This window comes from Fundulus heteroclitus, chromosome 4 (assembly GCF_011125445.2).
Source record: "Fundulus heteroclitus isolate FHET01 chromosome 4, MU-UCD_Fhet_4.1, whole genome shotgun sequence".
NCBI lineage: Eukaryota > Metazoa > Chordata > Actinopteri > Cyprinodontiformes > Fundulidae > Fundulus > Fundulus heteroclitus.
In genome coordinates this window covers 33,470,759-33,495,924 of record NC_046364.1, presented here as the reverse complement: position 1 = coordinate 33,495,924, position 25,166 = coordinate 33,470,759, and the positions used below count along the sequence as shown (strand labels likewise).

Sequence of the window (25,166 nt, the reverse complement as noted above, 5' to 3'; positions counted from 1 at the left end):
AGGCGTCTCCGCCAATCACCACTGACGTTGGCGTAAAAGCGGAGCTACGTCACGTCCAAGGCAACTTCCTTTTTGTTTTTGTAAACAAGACCAACCCTTGATGTCATTTATCTGTCTATTTGAACGAGACTAACGTTTCTTTACAAAACAGATTTTTGTCTGTTAACGTTTAATTAAACTATAAATATCATTAAAAGTCAAAACAGTTTAAGGCTCTTACAAATTCAGGGAGCCTGTCGGTGAGTTTCCTGTAAAGTACATCTGTTAATTAACCTATGGCTTCCTTGATTTTATAGGTACCACTTAATTTCTTTTATAAAACTATAAAAAAATTAGTTTAATCAAAAAAAAGTCGTTTAAGGTAATTTTATTTGATTTTATTTATTACATGAGCAGCCTATAGTTTCCTTAGGTGTAGCTGCTGCTACCTTTCGCATTGTCTGAGGAAATGACTGAAGCAACAATTTCTCAGCAAGCTTGAGTCACAAGCACTGTCCTTATTTAAATAATAGTAATAATAGTAGAGTATTACGTCTGCTCTGAAGGTTTGTAGGTTTTGTTTGGGTTCACAATGTTGCAACACTGGACAGAGGAAGAAAAATCAATCAGTTTTGTTTTGCCTTTTATTTGACCTGACCAGCAATGTGCAAATCTGAAGTGACATTTAAAATGTTTATTACATAAAAAGAAAAAAGAAAAAAAAACACTGATGGATCAGCTTAATTCACTCGGATATTAAAATATACACTTAAATGAAAAATTAATTACAAAAATGTACAACCCATTCTTAAATTGTGTAACCTCAAAGACACACAATATTAAAATGCTTACAAAATAAAGCAGATGTAACCATGTTTGGGAGGAGTTCATCTCCAAAAGTGCGTCTGACCCCTAGACATGCCAACATACTGGTTTATTGAACTAATCCAAATTCAAATGCATGTTGGTGGAATAATAACACATCTGGAGACATAAAGTAAAAATGACAGTCACTAAATTTAAAAATCTAGATTCCCATGATATAACCTGCATGAAATAAGAAAACAAACTAATATCTTTGAAGAGAGCAATATAGCAAATGGTCAGGTTTCTCCTAAACTTTCTCTATGGATAAAAAGCTATCTGAGAATCACTGCTAGACTGAACTTAATAAAAACCAAGGGTAGGGGAGATGTTTTGATTCATTCAAGACAGGTTAGAAATCAGTCCTGCATCTTGCACATTCATGAGTTGGCACTTGGAGATTTGTCTGTGATGACAAAATAATTCCTTCCTTTTAGGGGAATAGATGACAGCAAGGGTGCGACCGGGGTCGACGCAATTCCTGGGTGGAAGAAAAGAAATGGGAGCGATAAGTTGATACTAGAAAACGACAAAAAATGAACCTATTTTCTGTTGCAATAAAAAATAAAAGGTTTCTAAAAAATAATTCAGGTCTGCAGTCCATCAGGAGAGATAAAATATGGCTAATTTTGTTGGGAGTAGCAAAAGACGATGTTTTTTACAGTAACTGTGTGCCCTCTTGTGGACATTAAACAAAGTGCATATTTTCAGAACCGTTCTGTTTACAATAAAAAGTGTATCAAAATAAATTAAAGGCCTTTCAAATCCATCAGTTCATTTATGGCTGTGGTTAGTAGGTTTTTGGTACCTGAGGATGCACAGTGTCTGAGTGACTCCAGGAGGTTTGTGCTCGAAAATTTAACAACACATCTGAATGGCTCATCCTGTTCTGTCATGGTTTGATTAGTGGGGTCTTTGAATTTTGTTTCCAGCTTAAAAAAACGAACAAACATGAAATATAATTCAGATAAAAACATGGTACTGTGTCAAACTATAACGTACACCACTTATATTCTATTATTGAGTAGTTTACCTTATAGACTGCAGACTGTAGCGCAGGTAACACCCCATTGCCGAAGGCTTGTCCTGCCATTTGATGCCTTTTTGCTGATGCCTCAGCTTGCTCTTTTTCAGTGTGCAGGTCTAAATGCACAGAGCCAAGCACAAAAAAAAAACTATGTCAGACAAAAATATATGACTAACATAAATAAATACAGAGAAGATAAGATATTTCCACTACATACTTGAGACGCTTTGATTCCTCTCTGTAAGAGGGCTGGGATACTTTGTTGGAAAAACCTAAGAGAAAGAGAAAAGGTTCAATTGTCGATTTTAAAAGAAAAACAACTGCTTTTATCCCCAAAAAGTAAAAAATAACTGGGAGAAAATATCTAACTTTTGCAACCTAATGACGACATTGACTTACATGTTCATATTGCCTCAACAACAGGTCCCTGATGGCAGTCAGCTTCCGTCCACTAAGGTTAGCATCCTTAATTCTTTCATGTTTTGTGGACAAAGTTAGGACCTGCAGCAAAAGCAACTCTTAGGTTAAAAACAGTCATAAACACACAAAAAGCAAATAACACAACTCTTAAAAAAAACAACAACACAATATTACCTGCAAGAGCAAAGGCTTATTCTTCGGAGACAGGCCACTAACAAAAACATAAGGGGTCTGAAGATAATGAACAACATAGGTTGCATTAAGGTGGCTGAGTCGAGAAAAGCCCTCTCCCCAGGACATTCGGATCCAAACGGCTTCGTCTGTGTGCTTCTTAATTTTGACCGACACCTTACATCCAATTCAAAAGTCACCATTAATATTTTATATTGCAGGCTGAAGGCAAATACACTTGTAAAATGATTTTCCGGCTTACATTTCTTACAAGCTCCCGGAGATGGCATTTGAAGAGCTCCTTGAACTGCATTAGCTCCACAGCGAGAGCGCCATCTTTGAACAGAAGATACACAGCTCAAATAAATTAAAGCCACACTTTAAAAAAAAACAACACATCAGATCCAAATTGAATAATCGGTACATGCTTCATACGACAAGAATTTCGACTCTGGTTGCACTTTGCTGTTAATTAAGACACTTTAAGGACAATATACAAAAAGTACAATGTCCATTCTGATTTGGAATGGGTCATGTGTTAGGAACAAAATGATGCCACATCATTTGATAAAAGTGAAACTGATCCACCCACAGAGGGCTAAATCTTTAGTCTGCGAGAAAGTGGAACAAAAACGCTGATGCAGCAGGCTGGTGAAATTTGCTTATCTGTCATTGTAGAAAATCTAAGTGGCTCTCGTCTGGGAAAAGCACAGGGCGCCAGAGCCAAACCTGCTAATTCCGGTGATCTATGGCAAATGCCAGTGGACCTCCCCAGTGCCGGCAGTGAGCACAGGGCCTAATACAGGATGTCGGGGCCTCAGGCCTTAACTCACTTGATATTATACTCTGAATAAAAAGTATTTTATTAGGTCTTTAGAGCGGTGTGTAGTAGACAGAAAAGCTCAAATCTCACTTAAAAGAAGCAAAATCAACACATCTGAACAATTATGTGAATGATTATTATTTTAAAAACTCCTAATTTATAGCATCTCTCCAACTTCTCCATCTTTTTAATTTTAAAAAGCTTCATGCAGTAGGATAAGTTGTTATATACAAGATGTTCAAAATGCAGTTGAATACAACTTTTTATTGTAAATGTAAATAGGTGTGATTTTAAAATTAAAAAATTCTTATGACCCAGATTGAAGCAGATTAATAACTAAAATGTCAGTTTCACTTTTACTATATGAAAACATAACTGTAGTTGGTTTTAATGTTTTAAAGTTACAGGAAGGATGTTTGCTGTTCAGACCTACCCTCAGGGTCCAGAAGCTGGAAGGCGTGCCACATCATCTGGTTTGGATTCTCAGTGATATCTAAGACAATGAAACCCAAGTTACATATGAAGTTAAATATTTAAAAAATAATTAACGGCCATTATTGCAGTTATAGGATATTATTCGGCCTGCCTGACGTTCTGTTCCTCTGGCTTTATATAAATGCTGTTGTTACCCAGTGGTACCCAAGCACCAACTGTGACAATAGAAGCCCTGGGATTCAGTTTGTTTCGCTTTCTTTTGTCAAGTGAAAAACTTTGTCCTGACCCTGAACAGCTCATCATTTGCATCATCTAATAAACAGCTCTCATTGGCACAAAGTTGGCAAATAAAAAACATGAGTTTTGTAAAAGCGATGTGAGCTCAGTGAGTTTATGTCCAAGAACACCAGAATCAAGACGGGCACATTTGTCTGTCCAGACAACCTCCTGCAAAAATGTAACATTTGGTTTGTAAACATGGCTCCAAGAATGACTCATATTTTTTGTTAAATTCCTTTACCATTTTCATCAAACTCGTGTTTGATGAGAATCCGTGTACATATGCTTTTATATATATATATATATATATATATATATATATATATATATATATATATATATATATATATATATATATATATATATATATACACACACACGTGTATATACCCTTCTACTTCTTATTTTACTGTATTCTTATTTTTTGTCTGCAACATCAATACCAAGTGCAAACCTATTTCGCGATTAAACTTGATTCTGATTTAAGATTTATCACTTGACTAAAGTCATTATGAGCAGCTGAAACAATCTTTGCTGTGTTTATCCTCTCTCCGGTGACCCCCAGTCTGACATCTTGTCATCTCTGCTAGCCCCAATAATTAATCCACCATCTGAAGCAACAGAACTGAAGGTAAAACCTGAAAAACCCTAATGGAAGCACTTTAAACATGCTTGAAACATGTACAATGTTCACCCCCTTTGAACTTTTCCAACATGTTGTTGTCTTATAATCATAGAATTATTATTTCTGCATTGTATGTGCCAGACCAAGAGAAAGCACGAAAGAAAGTGAAAGAAAAATGTAACATGGTCACGTATATATATATATATATATATATATATATATATATATATATATATATATATATATATATATATATATATATATATATAAACAGCTCTCTCATACAGGCACATTGAGGCAGCACACACTACTGAGCCTCATTTTAACTTGTTTTAAGGGCATTATTACAAAATTAGATATGCTTGTAGTGTTTTTCCACTTTAATATTGAGAGTGACTTCAAATCCAGACCTCCATGGGTTAATAAAATTGATTTCCATTGGTAATTTGTGTGATTTTTGTCATCAGCCAGGTGTGTATTGAAGATAATAACTTGGTGTAAGGGTTTAGAAAGATAAACCAGCATAAAATGGGAAAATGTATAGGTAAATATTAGTAACTGTTACTTCAAACTGCCACTTTGATTTTGATTTTTTTTTTTTTTTTTTATGACAGTAGGACTCTAAAATCTCAAGTGTTTAGGGGTAGGAGTTTATAAGTTCTCACTTCTTCCTACCCTGTTTTGAGCATGATATGTTAACTGAAACAAAAATCTGTATTTTCTCTTCTTTCTTATGCACTTCTTGTTACTGTGCACTATTTTATTTTTATATTTGTATCATGTTCGAATAAATAAATAAATAAATCAGCACATTCAACTATGTAAAGAACAAAGTATTTTCATTTATTCAAATCTAGGATGTTATTTTAGTATTCCCTTTATCTTACTTTTGGCTGTGTATATAAATCTGATAGGTTTCTCTTTCCTCTTTAAAACACTTCATCATCATCATGCCAAAATAATCTGTTACTATGGAGAGGATCTGCACTGTTAGTTTTTCTTAAGCATAGCTTTCTGCATGTAGGCCAGACAGTTCAAATGTTGTCATCTTTTTGGTTAAGGCCCATTCCACCGTGTTTGCTGTGTCCCCTAACAAGGCTTGTGTCAAACCTGGTATCGGACGTACTACAGTTGTATTCATACCGAGAATATTCCACACGTCTGAACTTTACTTACATATCATCTCGAGTTCTGCGATGTGTTTTACAGTCAGTCTGCTTTCCTGTTCAGAAAAAGTCGACATGCAAAAGCATCCACTTTTAGCAGGCAATTTGACCTGAAATATCACATTTGCACACATTGCGTCTTTTTCCCCCTCTAAAGACCGAACATATATCTTAGCCAATATATAATAATAACGTCCAATATACCTCACAAAGGGCTTCTAGTTCTTGTGTTAAGGCCCATTTGGACTGAGAAAAGTTCAAGGATTCTCGCTGCTCTGCGTTCAGACGCCCCCACTTCTCCAGCGTGGCTTTCAGCATCTGAGCCGGAATCCGCCGCACCAGTCTCCGCAGTAAAAATTTCGCAGGATCATCCATATTTCCTGACGGGAGATTCAAACCTAATACATCTACCAAGGAACGGGATTTGTTTGGTTTAGCTGACGCGCTAGCAACAGAAAACTTCAAAACAAACCGCCTCTCTGGCCGAGGACGAATCCACCAATCAGATGATAGCAACACGCTTTCCATTTGCACTTCATCGCCCTCTGCTGTGGCGGAGAAGTATTGCGCTTGGCTCTGCCGTCAGAGCCAACGATTACCCCGCTGATTACGGCTAAAAAGAAAACCAACAATTATTCCGAGAATAATAATAAAAAACTTTAAACATGGTGTCATCTTTTAAACATTTCAATATAAGGCCCAGTTTGAATTTGTGTGTTAGATGATTTGAAACCCCTGGCATTAGTGTACTCAAGTTCTTTCTATTATTATAGTTGGTTGCAGTGCTGATATTAGTGTATATGTATACATATATATTGCTGTTATAATGTATAATATATAGTATCACTGTTACCATAATCTTGCAACTGCACCTTATATGTCTATGTATCTTGTGTTTTTTGAGGATCCTTGTACCAATTTGTGTTTTGTTATTTCTATTTTATTCGATTGTATGTTGTATTCGAATAAACCAGACTGCTATGATTACCTAATTTCCCTCCTGAAATAAATAAAATCATATATCCATCTATAAAGCCCTATATCAGACTACTGTCCTTTTGGTATGCTGGGTCAGTGGGGTCAGTGTGTGTCAGCCCCATTTTAGAATAAGCAACAGGGTTAAACAGGGAAGCATTTTGTCTCCTTTTTAATGTGTACATGGATGACTTATCAAAGCGGCTGCCAGACTGTGGGACAGGGTGTGTTGCTGGTGGAACCATAATTGATGTATGCAGATGATTTGGTAGTCTTTAGTCCCAGTAGTGCTGATCTTCAATAGTCATTGAGATTCAGCGCACAATATGGTCAGAAGTTTGACATTTTGCACATTGCACTGAAGAGTAAGGGAAGCAGGGAGGATCAGAAACTGGTATTTCCTGATTGCTCTTTATCCAGAGCTGTTCTTGGAGTATGTGCAGCTGTTAAGAATCTGGGACATTATAGAATTCATGATCTGGTTGATGACATAGAAATTAATAACCAATGTTGTTTAATGTATTCACAAGCAAATATACTTGTACACAAATACAGGCTGTGTGGGATCTGCATTTTTTATTTATTTACTTTTTTTTATATACATAACTACTACTACTACTACTACTAATAATAATAATAATAATGATAACAATAATAATGATAATATCTGGATTTTTGCCACCTACATGCAAAACAACTAGATAAGCCTAAGATAAAAGTAGTTCAAAGCAATTAAATTATTTCAAATATCAATATTTTAAGATTGATATAGGACCCAATAAATCCCCCTCTATGCAGTATGTTATTTAAAACATTCCCAAGCAACTTCTTTAAATTCAGAAATTCCAGTAAAATTACACAAGAGAATTATAAACATAATTTGTACTTAGAAAGTAATAAATAAATAAATAAATAAAATCTCTTTCATTTTGTCACCATTCTTACATTATGAACAAGTTTCACAGTTTCATAGTAACATGGTACTGACTGAAATATTTACATGTAAAACAGAGGCATATTGATTATGACAATTGCAGCAATCTGACCTACAACATTTATTAAATTTCGGTCGTCAAATCAGTGCCAACTGTAATCTAGAAATACTTTAAATAACACTAAAAATACTGATGATGAAGCTCCTTTAGTTCCCATACAATGACTGTCCATGTTTTTCCAGCAATGTCCAAACTTCTGTATTTATCTTACCCTATAAATAAGATAACAACTACCATTCACTGAAATGCTAAAATTCTTACAGTATAATTGTAATTATGCTTTAGCAGTTAGTGTTTATAATGTTATGACTGATTAGTGTTAGATCGTGCTCTTAGGTAAAGCTATGCCACGACGTTTAAAATATAACTACAAATGCAAAAATGTGAAACAACACAGTAAAAAATACGCTTATGTGTACGTAACTTTGGACACATCAAAATAAACTCAGCTGACTGAACAAAACAAAAGATTGTCTATTGTTTCTGACGCAAGCATAAAATGTATGCAATATACAAACCCGGAAACACGTTGTAGGTAACCATCTTGCATTTCCTTTAAAACGTCAAAGCAACATGTCCCGCCTTTTCTTCATACACGATTGGTCAAAAATAAAAGGAACCCCGACGGTGATTGGTTGTTTGCTCTGTCACGCTAAGCTTGCCCCTGAAGTTATGAAAGCGTAATGACAAGCTGCACACAGGTTCACATCTTTCAAGGAGATTATATGTCTTTCAGTACTAACGTTGACTAGGTAGTTGAACTTTACCAGGAAGTGCGCTGAAATAAAAGTTTGCTGTTTTCTGGATTAAAAAAAGAAATTAATCTGTAGTTCGGTGAATGTAAATATTTGTCTTGCAGTGGCTAAGGCTTAGCATTTAGCTAACGTGACATTTACATCGAGGTGTTCTGGAAAAGCTCTCAGATGACACACCTTTATCTTTGGTAAGTTTTCTTCAGTCTTCATGTCCTTAAACATAGATGAATATAATTTTTGATAAATGTCTACTGCATTCATTTTCAGTAAACTATAATATTCGTTCCGATTAAGGGTCGTTTGTCAGATTAAAAAAGAGCTTTTTAAAATAAAAAACATAAAATTATATTAAACATATCGCAACATTTAAATATATTAAACCCATATTTCTGTAATTAAAATAGGTTTTATTAGTCTAATGTAATCTAATCATAATTGCCAGAAATAAAGGCTTGAAGACATCAGCCTGTGTACAATTAATCCATATAATCTGTTTCACTTGTGAGTTGAGTTACTAGGACAATTGATCTTTTCAATTATATTATAATTTAAAAAAACATGAATATGGTATATGTAGGGAATCTGATTTCAGTTTTAAGCACTGTCTTTTTGTTTCTATTTTAAGGTTTTAAAATAAAACTTACTTCTTTGTAATGTTTGAACTTGTGCAAAACATGGTTTCCAATGTAATGACAAGAAAAATGGATCCAAAAACACATTAGTCGTAGTTTTGATGACAATTTGTTATGGACATTCAATACAAATATTCCATGGAAAAATGCTAAAACTGTCATTTGTTGTTATATTTATATTTAAAAAAGATTAGCTTGTTCTTTTTCAATTATAAGCAAAGTTCTGAAGAGCCGCTGCGGAGCGGCTGATTGCAGAGCCCTGTTCTACGATCTAACATTCAATCAATAACTGCGTTGCCTGTCAGAATGGAAATAAAAAGGTCAAAACTAATGTTCACATTAGACAAAAATATTAATAAAAATTTATTTGTATAGGTAGCAGTTGGAGTAAAACAGTTCTTTTAAGATTTAATAAATTTTAAGATATGCTCCATAATTGCACTATACTCAGAAAAGCAAGTTTTTCAGATATCTCTATTTTGATTCAGCGTATCCTCAATCGAAACAGCTGAAACACGATCTTTGATAGTGCAGATTGCACTTGTCACTCATCATGGGTCACAGATCTTGGATCAGCGAGTCCTCTAAGCCACACCGAGCCATATTCATGAATAGGAGGAAAGCGTTGCTTAATTTGTTGTTTAGTTTGACTTGGATGACATGATTTCTCCCGCTAAAATCCTATTTCAATGCTGTTTGATGCCTTACTATAAACAGTGCTGTTTGCCCGTCTTCTATGTCTCTGCAGGTAAGTGTCCACAGGCAAGTCGGTCGTCACAATGACAAATCAAGACGGAGAGGGATGGGGAGGCATTAGTATCCTTTAGAAGATTTCTAACAGCACTGTGCCTAAAGTCATGCTGAAAAAAAGGGGGCGGGAGAGAGAATCCATCCAGTCATGTGTCTCCATAATAATAACTAGGAAGGTTTTGTGGGCATTTGAAGATGTTTTGTCCCAGATGTGTGTTCTTACTCTTAGTGCCACTGTTGTTTGTCGTTTTCAGCTCGGCTGCAGTGGTTCCTTAACTCATTATGCACCCTGATCTTTCACCTCACCTGCACACAGATGAGTGCAATGAGCTCATCGGCCTCCTGAGACAGTGCCACAAAGAGGTGAGCCGCTCTCTACCTTACCTTTTTCACTGCACGTTTTCTTGTGTCCAGGCTAAACCATGTCCCTTTCCTTCTGTGTCTCCACCAGCACAATGTCATGAAGTTCTTTGGCACATGCAACGACATGGACCGTGCCATGCGTCATTGTCTGAAGAAAGAGGTAATTGCTAATTATGAACCAGCTTGCATAAAGCACTAAAGCATTTACTTTATTCTGTTAGTAATTTTCCTATGTGCGTCTTTTTTTCCTCACCGTTTCGTAGCGACTGGAAAAACGGGAGCGCAGCAAGAAACATGCAGAAGAAATGAGGAAGAGGATAAAGGAAGGACCCAAGGAGGAGTTTTAAAGGAAGCTGTCAGCTTTGCATGTGTATTGCGCTCACATATTGGGATGGAAAACCAAAGCTGAGATTGCTGAAAAGACTCCCTTGACTATTTTTCTGTCAGTACAGGAGAACAGTTATGACAGCGTTTCTAAATTTGTAGTGTGGTTTATGTTATTTACAGCTGATTGCGACCCCATCTGATGCAAAACTGCGTGAATATACCGTCGGTTTGGTTGGTGCAAATATTGAGATCTGCTCTAAGGGATGCAGTGTTACCAAAACATGCCGTTCAATTGGAGAGAAAAAAAGAAGAGAATAATCATTTAGCCTTTTAAATTTACAGCATCTTTGAGTCTCGTCTCTAATTTTCCCCTTTACGTTAAAATTCCCTCCTCGCCTTTTTTACGTCAGGGGAGTGATGGCTTCAGTGATCGTGCTAACAGCATCCTTCGGGAATCTTGTTCTGCACCTGCTGACAAAGATATTTGTTGTTTGAAAGTTTGTTAAATGGGGAATCATATTGATTCTGGTATTTTTTGTTTTTAAATAAAATAAAAAAATAAAACTCAAATTTGCATTAATTCTGTTCCAGTCAATAACATATCTGCCCAAACTGTATTAGGGGAACAAACATAATTGTGCTGTGATGTTTCTCTAATGAAATATGAGTAAGAACAACACTCTAAAGCCTGATAGGATAAAAAAAAAATATATCAGATAATTAATATAAAAACAAACAATTATTAGTTGCTTTCAGTCAAACATGCTTGGTTCTTTTTTTAACCTCATTGAAACATAAGGTTTTTGCATTGGTATAATTAACATGAGCATTTTGTAGACATGAAAACAGATGGCAAACAATTTAAAATTATGTTCCAAATCTTTTGCAGGGCCCTTAGCATTTCATAGAGAATGTGTAAAATCCATTTAGCCTGGCATATTTAAAACAGTAGGTTTGTGAAAAAAACAGTCATGCAGGCACTGACTTTTGAACATATCCACTTCCTCCATTTAAGGCACAGTTGGGAGACATTCTCTGAGAAACTGATACTAAAAAAAGGAATAAGGTGCATAAAGGAAACAAACCTCAACCCAGAAAAGACCAGACAAAGATGTTAAGGCAGTTCTGGATGTGTAAACTAGTTTTTGTTTTGGGGCAGAATGGATCAATATCAAGTTTTGATATTGACTGATTAATAAAATAGCTGGGAATAATACCAAGGACAGTTAAATGGTCGGAGATCCCATCCTCTAGAGCTTTACATCGTCCCCTTTACATCGTTTAGGCTTTACCCAGGTTGAGCCCACATGATGTTCCTTCAGACCTACCTGCTGGGTTAAGTAACCAGCTCCCTTTATAGGATTTATCCTAAGGATTGTCCAATCATGCTTGTCTGGCCTCCAACCTGGAAGAAAGTCTCTTGGAAAACCCCCAGTCAGAAATAAACTGCCTTTGATAACATAGCTTCAGATCCCTGGCTTATTCAAGCCCCTCCAAGTCTGAGGCCTTGGTCTGCAGTGAGAAAAGATCAGATTTCCCACTCTATGTTGGGAGTGAGCTGCAGGCTAAAGTACAGGAGGTAAAATATTTAGCAAAATTGTACTTTAACGATTGGAGAATCGAGAGGAAGAATTATGCCGGTGCCAGCATCTGCAGTAAAAAGCGTTTTTGCCATGACTTTTTGTCAAGTTTAAAGTGCTCACAGGCCAAAATAAAAACAAATAACTATAATTTTATATAAATTACTTGAATTTATTGTGACTACTTTGAACCTGCTCAACATAAACTGAACACAATATTTGAACAAAATTTATTGTTGAATGTTTTTCTGGAAAACGGAACGCTAAATAATTTTATGTCTGATGCAAAACAAAGTCTTTCAAGTTAGCCTTATCTAAAGTAATATTTACAATTTCCTACATGTTTTGGGTCAATGTGTTTCTTATTTTCTTAGTCTCTGTTGCTGAAATTAGAAAACTAATCTAAAAATGGGATACTGGTTCCTCTTCAGAAATGCATGAGATGTTTCGCCAGGTTAAATGAATAGAACACATCCCCTTTTTAATTAAAAATACCTGGAGGTTTGTGGTCCTATTTATTAAAAAAATTAAAACTAAAGCAAAAAAGTAGGTACTCCCTCCATCGTTTTCTGCTTATGTACAAACGGGTCGCTGGGACAACAGGTCAAGGAGAGAAACCCAGACATTCCCGGCGGCGTCCTCCAGTTTGTTCTGGGGGACCCCAAGGCGTTCCCAGGCCAGACGGGTTATATAGCCCCTCCAGTGAGTTCTGGGTCTTCGCCTTGGTCTCCCCCAAGTGGGACGTGGCTGGAAAACCTCCAAAGGGAGGCGTCCAGGGGGTTGGTAATAAAAGAGATTTTTTTTAAACCATCTAAACTTTCAAATTTTTGAGGTTTTAATCAGCTATGAAAATCGCAGCCTAAATGTGCATGAAGTAACGGTGCTGAAAGGACGTCTTTTGTACCACCAACTGACCCACGGACAACATTCTGGACGTCATGCTTTAAAGGTTTGATGTGAAAAGAGAGGGGGGGCCAAAAAAGCAAAAACAATCATAACAGTCATGAAATATGGAGATTGTCTGAAAGGATGAGACAACCTGACAGACAAATTGGGTGTTTATTTAGGCATCTGATTTAGAAGCCTCTAACTTCTGATTGGCCCCACAGGGAGAAAAGGCCCCAAGGCTGGCACTGCTCTCCTGGAATGATTTTCCCTCCAGGATGCCATGTGGAACGGCGTGGGACTAAAATGCTAAAAGCAGTCAGAAAAATCTCACAGGTTTGTCTGAGGCATTGCAACATGCAGCACTAAGGAGAAGGAAGGCTGAAAGAAGCCTCAGGCGAGCAAGAATTTACAGAGATGGGTTGAATTAAAAGTAGACACCCTGTCTATTTTTAAGACTAATCTTAAAACCTTCCTTTTTGACAAAATTTATAACTAGAGTGGCTCATGTTACTCTGAGCTACCTTTATAGTTTTACTGCTATAGGCTTAGGCTATTGGAGGATATCAGGATCTAATTTTCTCACTCTATAGAGTTCTACTGTTCTTCAATTATGCATTATGTGTTGTCATTTCTGCTTTAACTTTCTGTTCTCTCTCTTTTGTCTTCATAGTAGGTACACCTGGTCTGGCGTTCTGTTAACTGTGACATCATCCAGAGAAGACAGATCACCCGCTACTACCATCTAATGTAGAACAGATTACTGGATCAATGTGTGCTTCTTTGTCTCTCTTGTTGTGTCTCTGCTCTGTCTTCTGTAACCCCCAGTCAGTCGAGGAAGATGACCGTTCATACTGAGCCTGGTTCTGCCAGAGGTTTTTCTTCCCACTGTCGCTTCATGCTTGCTCAGTATGAGGGATTGCAGCAAAGCCATGTACAATGCAGACGACTCTCCATGTGGCTCTACGGTTCTCCAGGAGTGAATGCTGCTTGCCGGGACTTTGATGCAATCAACTGGTTCCCTTATATAGGACATTTTTGACCAATCTGTATAATCTGACCCAATCCGTATAATATGATTGAACTTGACTTTGTAAAGTGCCTTGAGATGACATGTTTCATGATTTGGCGCTATATAAATAAAATTGAACTGAAAATTGAATTGAATTGAATTTGGACTAATCTACACTTTACAGCAGAAGATGGCAGTAATGCACCAATAAAAATGTAAAACGCCATGCAACAAAAACTGCTGGCATGGCCTAGTTTGGGTAGTAAAGTACAGATTTGACATGTTTAACCACCTCTTTAACCCATTACAACATATGGAGTCTTTAAGGAACTATAAAGTGTGCTTTTAGACAAATTAGGAATAAAAAACACACTCGTGTGATTAAAATAAAAATAAAAAACACAGACACTTGTTCTAAATAGGCTCAGTTATGATCATTTATGGGGCCAAACAACAGATACATTTGAATTATCAATCAATTTAAACACATGAGAAGAATTTAGATCTTTAGTTTTATAAAAAAAAAAAAAAGAAGCAAAACAAACAAACAAAAAAAAAACACACACAAAAAAACCCAACATGTATCTTTATGGACACATTTAGACACATTTAGAAAACAGAATAAATAAAGAAATAAATAGATAAAACTCCGTTTTAGAGAATCAGCGTAGCTGCAGAACAGAGTGATTTACATTCACTGACACTTCACAGTAGTCACAGCATGAGGGTCCTGCCTGCTTTAATCTCTGGGCCATTGTCTGATATTCTACCGTCACAGTGAACGCAGAAACACTAACTGACAATAAAATTATCAAATAAAATTAAAAGCTCTCAGGAGTTACTTGTTGAAACTAAATCTGGGAAAATCTCTCTGCAATAAATATTCACTTGGGTTCAATACAATTTTTGCACATATCATTTGGTAATTTTGTTTTTTGTTCCATTTGAAAAAAAAAAAACACACAAACAGCATAAAACAGCTTTATGGAATCTTTTATCATTCCTTTTAATCCATAACCCCAAATTATATCAGCCTAAAGTCAATAAATAACAGTTTTATATTTAAAATGAAACAAATTTGATTTTATCTGCCCGTTCTCCTCCATGAACCCCAGCAAAACCCAAAATATGGTAATTATTTCACAGGCCTCCGTTTATTTACAATAAAATAATTAGATAACACAAAAGGTTTTTCAGCTCTGATTTATTCAGAATTTACCTAAGGGTAACCTTTTGCGGGTTATAATTTAGATTAAGGCTGATGAAAAGTGTTGCAGTGCTACAAAAAGCAAAGGGACGCCACATGTCACTTCACCACCTTAAACTGTTATCTAAAATAAATACAAAAATAATTACAAGGCTACAAAACATACCCTAAAGTACGATACAATATATTACATGCAAATAGCTCTTCACTGTAAAATTATTGACATCTCTTACGAAACGGCTCACACAGACCTACGTACATATGCACTTTGGTAAAACAAAATAGATCAATTAATACAATATGTTTTGCAAAATATCATGTTCAACAAAATCCTCAATTGTTACATGCAGATCAGGACCAGGCTGGCTCAAGAGACAACTGTTAATTTTAGACATTTTTGACTGACATTTTAAGAGGAAGGGTTTTTCTTTTCTCTTTACGTTCACACCAAAATCTACAATTGTAAATTGAAAATTTACAATTGAGTCTCAGACAATTAAAAATTATAACCCCTCCTATTTACATCTTCCAAAAAACCCACACATGTCACACTACAATTATCTTAGCTGATCACTGCAATACTACAGGAATAAACCATTGGAGCAACATCTTGTAAGTTCAGCTATAAGACAGTTGGCTATATTCTGCCAGAAATCAATGTCCTTTATGGCTACTTTTTCAGATTCAGAACATTTTGGTAAAATTTGATGTTATTTCAAGCAATTCTAATAAAAATACCCTGATACTCCTCTCGTGTTCATGTAAACTAAAGGGAAACTGTACCCTTGGCTGTCCTGTTCTTAGTAAAAAGAAGACAAATGTTGACTGAAGATTTCTGTGCACAGTTAAGCCCAAAGTATTTCATACCTCTGACAGAATTAGATTTGAAGTAATCTTTTAATTTGACTAACAAGCTTCTTCTGAGGGGAAGTACTCTGTGGGAGAATCTGCGGAGGGACCTAAGTTTTAGGGTGATGGGAATGAGCCCTTCCAACATCAGGCTTGGTTCTGGGTTCGGTCTTTTTGCATTGGGTTTTCATGTTCTCCCTGTGCTTGAGTGGGTTCTCCCCGGGTACTCCGGCTTCCTCCCACAGTCCAAAACATGACTGTGAGGTTAATTGTGCTCTCTAAATTGTACTTAGGTGTGAGCGTGCATGTATGGTTGTCCTTGCTGTGTCTCTGTGTTGTCCTGTGATGGACTGACGACCTGTCCATGGTCTGCCCTGCCTCTTGCCCAATGACCCCCCGTGACTCTGCAAGGAAAAGTGCCTGTAGAAAACGGATGGATGATTGAAAATGGTCAAAGTACATTTGAGTATTGTTATTTTGTTTTTGTTTTTTGCTCAAATGTAAATGAATCATTTTTGTAAATCTTCATGTTTCCATTTTGCCTTTCTTTTTGCTGTTGGAACACCTGAATTTCCCCGAATAAGGACAATAAAAGATATTTCTATGCTGCGAAAAACATTGTTGTATCTTGTTTTGTGAGAAGGCAGTCTGTCTACCAATCAGGTAAGAATGTAGTGGTTGAATGATTTTTTTTTTTTCTTCATAAAATTTTTTTTTTGAAAAATCTGTTGTACTGTTTTCAAATCTAAATCTCTCAAGGGTATGAATGTATCGGGGTTAAGCTGCGGTTGTTGACATTTTACATACTGACACATTTAGGTCCCTGTTTATTACTTTTTTAATTAAACTGTGGCACATCTTGGCCTCTAGCCTTGAACAATCACTCGGACTGATTTACTAGCAGCTGTGGGTTGTTTTCAGATTTCAGTTCATGGAAGTGAAAGTGAAAGGTCATTCGAAGAACCAAACAACAGACTACTCATCCAAAATGTAGTTCACCCTTCAACTCCAAAACAAGAGTGTAAGAAAACCCTGAAAGATGCATCTCATATACAGAAAAAAACTATTTTCTAAATCTGAAATAAATATATGGATCTATTATCAATATATATATGATTCCTTTATCATGTGCAGTGAGATATCTGGATGACAGTCCCTCTGGTTTTAAATGACGTACAACTGGCTCCTCCTGCTTCGACTACATAAAGAATGTGGACATTATGACACAGTGGGTTCAATAAAAAGCTCCGATACAAAAAATTACAATGAGGGCATTTATTTTGCTTTTAGAGACTCAAGTAGACGAAAGTCCAGAAACTCTTCACTGCTGGATGGCACCATAGACCCTCGGTAAAGCTGGAAATTAAAGGAGTCTCATCTTGGATGCCCCGGCCCAGGCAGGCTTGGACCCGCGCAGACCGGACTCCCCCTTCTGACTCGGGATGGTTACTTTTCACTGGCCTTACTGTGCACGTAACTGAAGAGCGCCTCCAGTCCTTTGGTTGAACACCACAGCTGTTTTAGCATCTGACACTCTTTCTCGTTCACTTCTTCTAGCACCGGGATGACGATGCTCCTCACCAAGCATTTAGACTCTTCTAAAACCTTTTTTTGGAAAAAAAAAAAAGCAGTGGATTGTGAATTAGGTTTATGCATCAGAAACCGGCTCATCCCCCATGTTTTACAGATGAGGACATACCACTGCATTGCATGATGCCATTTCCTTTACGCGCAGCATCACCTCTTGGTTAAACGTGGTTGGCCAGAAGACCTGTGATACCAGACCTCGACTACACGCTTCTTGTGCTGTCAGTTTCCTTCCACAGAACAGCATCTCATTGGCCTGCAGGTAGAGGACATTTTTTTTCAGTGCCTCAAGTAACAAAAATGAGGTATTCAGGTGCCATATTTGGACAATGTTGACTAAAAGTTGAGACCCACCAAAGCTACACCCAGAATCTGGGGGAAGGTGTAAGAGGAGCATCCAGAAGGGGTGAGGTGAAGGGCTGCACATGGCGTTTGGAACCACGCCCTCTCGCTAGCCCACACAACGTCGCACAGAGGCAGGATGGATGCCCCCAAACCCAAAGCTGGCCCATTTATTGCCACCACAATAGGCTTCTTGAAGTGGATAAACGCCAAAACAAAGTCCCTAAAGGGGTATCAGAGAGATGAGAACAGATTCTGTCCAGGATTGGTGCTTATCGTGCAAGATTCGTGGGTTATCTTACCGTACAGCTTCTGCAATTCGGCTGCTCTCTTTTCTTCGGTCGGTGGACAAGCGTCCTATGAGGTAGGAGGGCTCCAGGCCACTGCAGAAAACTGTCCCCACAGAGCTGAGGAGTAACAGCTTACTATCGTCAGCAGCTGCATTCCCCAAAGCTCGACAGACTTCCTTCATGATCTGCAGAAACAGACGGAAAGAAGTGGATGTTTGCCTGGCATGAGTATAAATTGTTAATGTCGTGGTCAACATGAAGCGGCAGCGACTTTTGTAGCTGTTTAAGCAACCAGACAATTGAGACATGTTTACATCGCATCAGCAGTCTTCAGACTAAACAAGCTGTTACCAGGCAGATCCCATCATCATTCAGTTTATTTAAGTAGAGAACAAATTTAAAAGGCATACATGTTCAGTAAGAGCAAGGAGTAAATTAATTCTTGTCCAGTCATGAACAGTAGCTTGAAATCAGGTGTATTTATGGTAAGAAATCAGGTGAAAAGCAAAGCAAAGTATGTCTTAAATTTAAGGGTAAAAAATATGAGTCAGAGATTATATTTTACAAAGAATCCCCACTAAACCAATCAGGACAAAGTTCATACGGTCCCAGAAGTGGATACCAGTCCATGCACCCATGGGACATACACTTAAACTAAGGATTCGCCTCTGGTCTCAGAAAAGTTAAAGTGATAGGGGGTCTGATGACGTTCCACAACACTGATGCAAGTAGGAAAATATTTCTAACCGGTTTACATTATTTCATCACGTGACGTCAGCTCTCTGTAGCGACAAAGATGAGGTGAGTCATTGCTTCCCTTTAATTCAGTGGGCAACTTGAAAACATGTACAGTACCTTTCAAAAGCATTCATACAAACTGAACACGTTTTACATTTTGCCATTTTGAAGTGGAGAAAACTATACATTTTTAATATAATAAAAATCACGTAGTCTTTTATTTATTTTGTTTTGTTAAGTGTAGTAGGCATTTGATCTCAGCACCATTATTTAAACGTCTCAGTCCTGAAACCTTTAAATAAAATCCAGTGCAACCAGGTTCCTTCAGAAGTCCCTGTATAAGTAAATGGAGTCCACATGACTCAGAAGAAACAACTGGCCTTTGTTGGGAACATTAGTGAACAAAAAGTATCACAAAGAGAAAGGAACACCCACGGCATGTCAGGGCTAAAGTTGTTAGGTTAGCATGCGTAGGTTAGGAAACAACAGCCTCAGCTTTGGATATTTAATGCAGCACTGTTAAATCTATCATCCAAAAATGGAAAGTGTGTGTCACAACTGCAAACCAACAAAGATGTGACTGCCCACTGAAGTTTCACAAGGAATATAGGGGAGACAAAAAAAAAAAAGTTATTTTTTGATCTCCTAGGGGGAACTGATTGCACAGCCAGTGGTAAAAGCACAAAGACAGACGTGTAACAAAACAACATACACACCAACATTGCACAATTTTATTTCTGATCACTGTAGAGATGAATGAACGTTTTAGCCTATTAGCCTTGAATCTTGGCAGCTGATACCTGCATCTGGATGGAAGCAGCTTAAATTCAACATGGAGTGGGTGGGCTGCCTCTGCCAAGATTAGTTTGGGCCTTTTTAACTGACCTCTCCTTATACAAGTTGGTGAGGTCACTTAAGGATGTACCAGCAACTTTGCTGCACTCACACCCACCGGTTTGTTACTGTTTTTGCAAGTTAAAAGACCAAGTCAACAGATAAAAGTAAACGTTAATAAGGCATCGATAAAACAAGAATATAAGATCCTCATAAAAGTAGAACTCGCATTAAAGCCACAAAGCTTCTGATAAAAATACATTGGCTGATGAGCCGTCGTACAGGGTGAGTCCACATGGGCTCCAAACACCAGTCTGTCACCCAGAACAGTTCACAGGTATTTATGCTGGTTCAAAATGTTGACATTCTCCTCAGAGATGTCCACAGGTAAGATGACAGTAGCAGTTTTTACTAAAAGCAATAACCATTTAGTTTGTCTTGGAAATATTTAACTTTAAAAGGGAGGACTCACACCACTTAGTGGTGTTTGCTGATAACAGAATCATCAACAAACATTAAAATGTGTGGGTGCACATGCTTGCTGTGGCAATCATTGGTACATAATATAAATAAAAGGACACAGCCCCGGGGAGACCCAGTAGGAGTGAGGAGGATATCTGAGAGAACCCCTTTGACTTTCACATGCTGAGATCTTTTAGTTAAAAAGTCCATCAGCCAAAAGATAAGGCCAGAGTTCATATTATGTAAAGCACTTTGCATTGTCTTTGTACTGAATTGTGCTATATAAATAAATTTGCCTTTCCTTGCCTATTAAATAAATACAATAATTCCTTAGTTCTTTAGCCCTTTAGCCTCAACTGACCTGTAGGCAAACTGAAGTAGCTCCAGGTTATCTTTGACTTTGGACAGCAAGAGAAGCCCAGATGATATAAAAAATGTAAAAAAAAAAAAAAAATCAGGGCAATTCTAGAATAACAGTGCCAAAAAGAGTTGAGACTAGGGTGAAGGTTAATCTTCCAGCCAGACAAAGACTGTAAACATACAAGAGCCCTGATTGGGTGGTTTAGATCACAGCAAGATTGACGTGGGGAACTGTCAATCAATCCTGCAGGACCCATCAGTAATCACAATTTGTCCCAAAGTGAAACACCCTGTACCTCTGACAGCATTGCCAGGATTTTACATTACAAACGCATTGTGGTCAGAGAAATTTTGTTAAAGGAGAAGTCTGGTCAACAAGGAAAAATTAGTGGATCATTACCTATACCTAAAACTAATACATTTGTGGTGATTTAATGAATTTAGTGTTAGTCAGTAAAAAAAATAAAAGCATAAATTGTCATCTCGATCACTGAGTCTGGGGGCGGCCATTATTGCCCAAATATGGGCAATAATGGCAGCCTGACATCACATCCTGTGACGCTTCTGTGCGGAGCGGGACTGCGCATCACAAGATAATTCAATAGGAACTGTTGTACACGGCTGTGATCAACAACAATTATTTTGGATTTCGAGAGGACTTCACCATTGAAATTCGCGAGAGCTATTGTTAAAGTGACAATGCCCACGTGCATGGCAGTTGGATGTTCCAATACATTGAGTAAAAGTGAAAAAAAAATTATATATATACACACACACACACCAGTCATACAAATAAAATTATTGTGTATTTTTTTTCCCTTTCATGTCTCTCACATGCAAAACCCTTCAAGTTGGTGGCTGTAATGTGACAAAAAGCAGAAAAGCTGAAGGGGGAAAGAATACTTTTGCAAGGCACTGTATTAGAATAGTAAACAGCATAAGGTTTGTCCCATTTACTTATGCAATTTGGGCTGCAATAAGAGTAAAGGCCTTCATTCAAGGATCTGAAAGCAGTATCTGCTTGGATCCTGAAGCAAACATTTCCTTTACAGTTTTAGCTCCGAATATTCTCTGAGCTAGGGTAGAAAACGAGTAAAATATTTACATGCCAACTTGCTCAGCATCTCATCTGTCTGACAGCCTTGCTGCCAGCAGCTGCTGAGTTGACCATATCAACACCACTACTCACTCATTCTGTACTGTGGTATAAGCAAACTACATCCTTACGCAACACAAAATATTCACATTGTTTGAAAAAAAGAGAAGCTAAATCAGAGTGTTCAGCCCTCTAGTTTGCAACTCAAAATCATTAAAATAGAAGAGATATTCATCATTTCAAATGTGAACTGAAGTACTTGTATTATCTGTCAGGTTTGGCCTTTGTCTCATGCGATGAAGACCTGACTGGACCAACATCGGTTTATCGCTAGATACAGTCAACTGGCCCGCTCTAATTATATGTTTTAATCAGATTATCAACCTTGACCTGTCAACCATCCAACCTCAACGAGAACTTAATTCCCCGTGTCTCATCTAGCACATAGTCTGTCCTGTTCAACTGATCATGACCTCACTCTGAGTTTATATTTTACCCACATTGCAGGAATATAAGCCTGTTTACAGACAATGTAAAGACCAGTCTCTCTTAACGGACACCATGAGAGTCTGACAAATGTAGATGTAGATGATGGTTCTTAAAACAGTTAAACATAGGCTTTATTGTTCAGCATTAACACACGTTTCCAGGAAATTAATCTGATTCGATGTAATGTCTGCTGGAGTGACAGAAAAACAGCTGCGCTCCGGTGTTTTGTAACAAATGATGGCATTTTAGCGAAGCAAATTGAAACCCTGCTCACAAACACGAAGCAAAGATGAACAGATGCTAGATCAGCTCTGTGTGAAAGACAGAAGAGGGCTGTCAAAGTGACATTCAAGTGCAGCCAGGAGACATCTTGAGAGGGTTTGGAAAAAAACAAACATGGCACCAACACAGAAACTATGAACAACAGCCTCCTGGAAGGTGTTAGAGCTACCGCACCCTGGTGGCGGTGAAACACCCCAGTGGTCCCGGTCCGTTTTACCCTTCAGACGACCGCCACTTAACTATACTGGAGACGTAAGACTCTCGAAACAGTAAAGTATATTTCTATTATTTAATTCCCACAAGGTCAGAGAAAATGGTTACAATTACACCAGCGCTGATGGGCTCTTGATCGGCAAGACGCGCCGACTGCTCATCACATATACATTATATAGAGATCTAGGTACACACCCACGCAAGGGCTGTACGCTTCCTGACTGTGTCATCAGTAGGGAAAATGTGTCACCACCAGGGTGCTATCTGACAGATATGTGCCAATCTTTGTGTTAGTGCTATCTAAGTGTGCCCTGTGGCTCCCAGTCAGGCTGTCTCCACCACTGATCCAAGGATATCCTTACAAAGGAAAACTCAGATGTCCCACACCATCATATACCGCTTCAGACTTTGTATTTAGTCGCATTCAGTAAATTAAATTCTTTAAATTATTTCAGTTCATTAACTTTTGAAACAACTGTTAGACAAAGGCCACTTATCCCTCTGATCCGACACTGGGAAGAAAAGCCGAACAAAAAAACAGAACAATACGTTAAACTCAAGAAAAAGTAGTTATGATAACCAGGAAATCTCTATTAGGTTTCAGAACCCCCCTGCGAGCATTTAGGACTGCAATGGCGGATGCAGCAAGCAGCCAAATTGCTCGCCAACCACTGCCAAAGCAATTGAAGAGGTTTTCAAAGTGAATGGATGAAATATCAAAGATTGGAAATGCTTCCACTGCCCGAAGGACTTTCATAAAAGACTCTAACCAATAATTTACTGCTAATGGAGCTACAGCAGCTCTAGGTTTTTCTCTGGCCATGGATAAGACAGGTTTTACTGAATGGACGCAGGTAAAGCAGCTTACAAAAGTGTAGAAAATAGTTGTGAATATCAGATCCAACACTTAGACGTAATCTTAAAGGTATATCACAAATATTAGTTTACAAGAAGAAAACAATACCTAGAAAAATAATAACTAAAGCAATCTGATAATCCCAAAACCAGCAGGCAGCACTCAGATGCACAACCTAATCTCATTGTTTCACAAAACATAAGACAACCTGATTTTAAAGATTTAAGATCGTGCCACAGATTACTTTTCACATTCACCTTTCAATACTAAGTTGATGCCATGACTACACTTGGGTCACGCTTTAATCAATTAAACTTTAGTCATAGATTTTGGCCTCATTTTATTGCCTTATCACTATACAATAAAGCAAACTTCCCAGGATGTCACTAGACAGTCTCCACACAAAGATTTTCTTTTTTAATTCCTCGTTATTAAAGTAAATAAAAATTATTTCTAGTAAGATTTAAATAGGTATCTTTCCAAAAAACAAGATGCAAAGTACTTCAGAAGATTTAATAAAGTAGAGTAAAAGCAGCATTATATAAAAAAATACCAGCACCAAGTCGTAAAATGCAACTCATTACTGAAATAGTCCATTTAATATAAAAAATAAGATATAAAAACTTTCACAAACGATAAAAAGTTAAATGTGGAGAGTGTGGGAAAATATTCAAATACATTTTTTTTTCAAAAGAGATTTTAAAGATAAAAATAAGCTTGCCAGTTCTCTTTGGGGAGACAATATACTGTACCAGAAAATTTACTGAAAATCACTCTGTGTTCTCAGGTGAAAATGTGGTATGGCATAAAGAGCTTTGGCTGAGGATGTCATCTCTCAGCCAGGTGGGAAAAACTTTGAAGGAAGCCCAAAGTGAAACCAGAGTAATGTGGTCTCTTCTTTGGTTTTGGTGAGAAGTCTGAGTGCTGCAGCCTCTGTAGCAAGTGAAAGCTTCCTTGGCTACGATAACGAGCCGCAATAGTCTAAATCTTGCATCAATCCCCACCTCAAAATGCCGCATATTTTATATCAATTCGAACAGACCTTGCTGAGCCTCCTGAGCTTAAATATTTTAATAACTGAACCAACATGCTTACTTAAAGTAAGATGAACGTCAAAAAAAGATTGTAAAAGCACTGGCCCGACTTTACAGCCAAGAAGGTCCGATGTGTCAGGTGGACCAAAGCCATTTGAAAATTCATTTAACGTGTTGGGATATAGAATGTGTTACTGGGATTAAAAGAGACAAATAGATGCATGCCATCAGCATAGGAGTGCATATTCCTGTATGTCTGCCGTTGACATATTCCATGATCAAATGTACAACAAAATCAGGAGAGGTCCAAGGATAGATCCCTGAGGTACTGACACTTTCAAACATGCACATTAACATATTTGTTCTGCAAATAATAGTGAATCCAACTTAAAACAGCACCAGAAAAAGAATTGCATTTAAAATGAGCTACAAGAGAACAAAAGCTATGCCACATTAGCCTTGTG

The 25,166-nt window shown here is 37.5% G+C and overlaps 3 protein-coding genes across 5 annotated transcripts in view; 1 reads left to right on the top strand and 2 right to left on the bottom strand.

The window, feature by feature from the left end:
* Positions 1-658: 658 nt before the first annotated feature.
* On the bottom strand, positions 659-6,293 carry cenpn (centromere protein N). The gene is made up of 10 exons (XM_036136425.1): positions 5,994-6,293; positions 5,800-5,845; positions 3,718-3,777; positions 2,724-2,797; positions 2,465-2,638; positions 2,270-2,371; positions 2,088-2,142; positions 1,877-1,986; positions 1,652-1,775; positions 659-1,324 (listed from the first exon to the last, which is right to left on the bottom strand). Exons 1-10 carry the CDS (start codon positions 6,162-6,164, stop codon positions 1,224-1,226), a joined length of 1,017 nt encoding a protein of 338 aa, XP_035992318.1. The 5' UTR covers positions 6,165-6,293; the 3' UTR covers positions 659-1,223.
* A 2,122-nt stretch (positions 6,294-8,415) lies between these two features.
* On the top strand, positions 8,416-11,156 carry cmc2 (C-x(9)-C motif containing 2). 3 transcript variants are annotated; one of them, XM_036136423.1, is made up of 6 exons: positions 8,416-8,511; positions 8,619-8,702; positions 9,895-9,962; positions 10,189-10,259; positions 10,348-10,419; positions 10,523-11,156. In XM_036136423.1, exons 3-6 carry the CDS (start codon positions 9,926-9,928, stop codon positions 10,604-10,606), a joined length of 264 nt encoding a protein of 87 aa, XP_035992316.1. In that variant the 5' UTR covers positions 8,416-8,511; positions 8,619-8,702; positions 9,895-9,925; the 3' UTR covers positions 10,607-11,156. The 3 variants fall into 3 exon arrangements, with proteins under 3 accessions (XP_035992316.1, XP_035992317.1, XP_035992315.1); XM_036136424.1 differs by lacking the exon at positions 9,895-9,962 and having other exon boundaries at positions 10,151-10,259; XM_036136422.1 differs by having other exon boundaries at positions 8,416-8,702.
* A 3,669-nt stretch (positions 11,157-14,825) lies between these two features.
* Positions 14,826-25,166, bottom strand: part of LOC105919744 (chromodomain Y like 2) — a 39,660-nt gene continuing 29,319 nt past the window's right edge. The window contains exons 3-6 of the mRNA XM_036135729.1: positions 18,351-18,523; positions 18,061-18,271; positions 17,819-17,962; positions 14,826-17,724 (exon numbers count right to left, since the gene is read on the bottom strand). Coding sequence (XP_035991622.1) covers positions 17,566-17,724; positions 17,819-17,962; positions 18,061-18,271; positions 18,351-18,523 — 687 coding nt within the window. The 3' untranslated portion in view covers positions 14,826-17,565. The remainder of the gene's footprint in view (positions 17,725-17,818; positions 17,963-18,060; positions 18,272-18,350; positions 18,524-25,166) is intronic.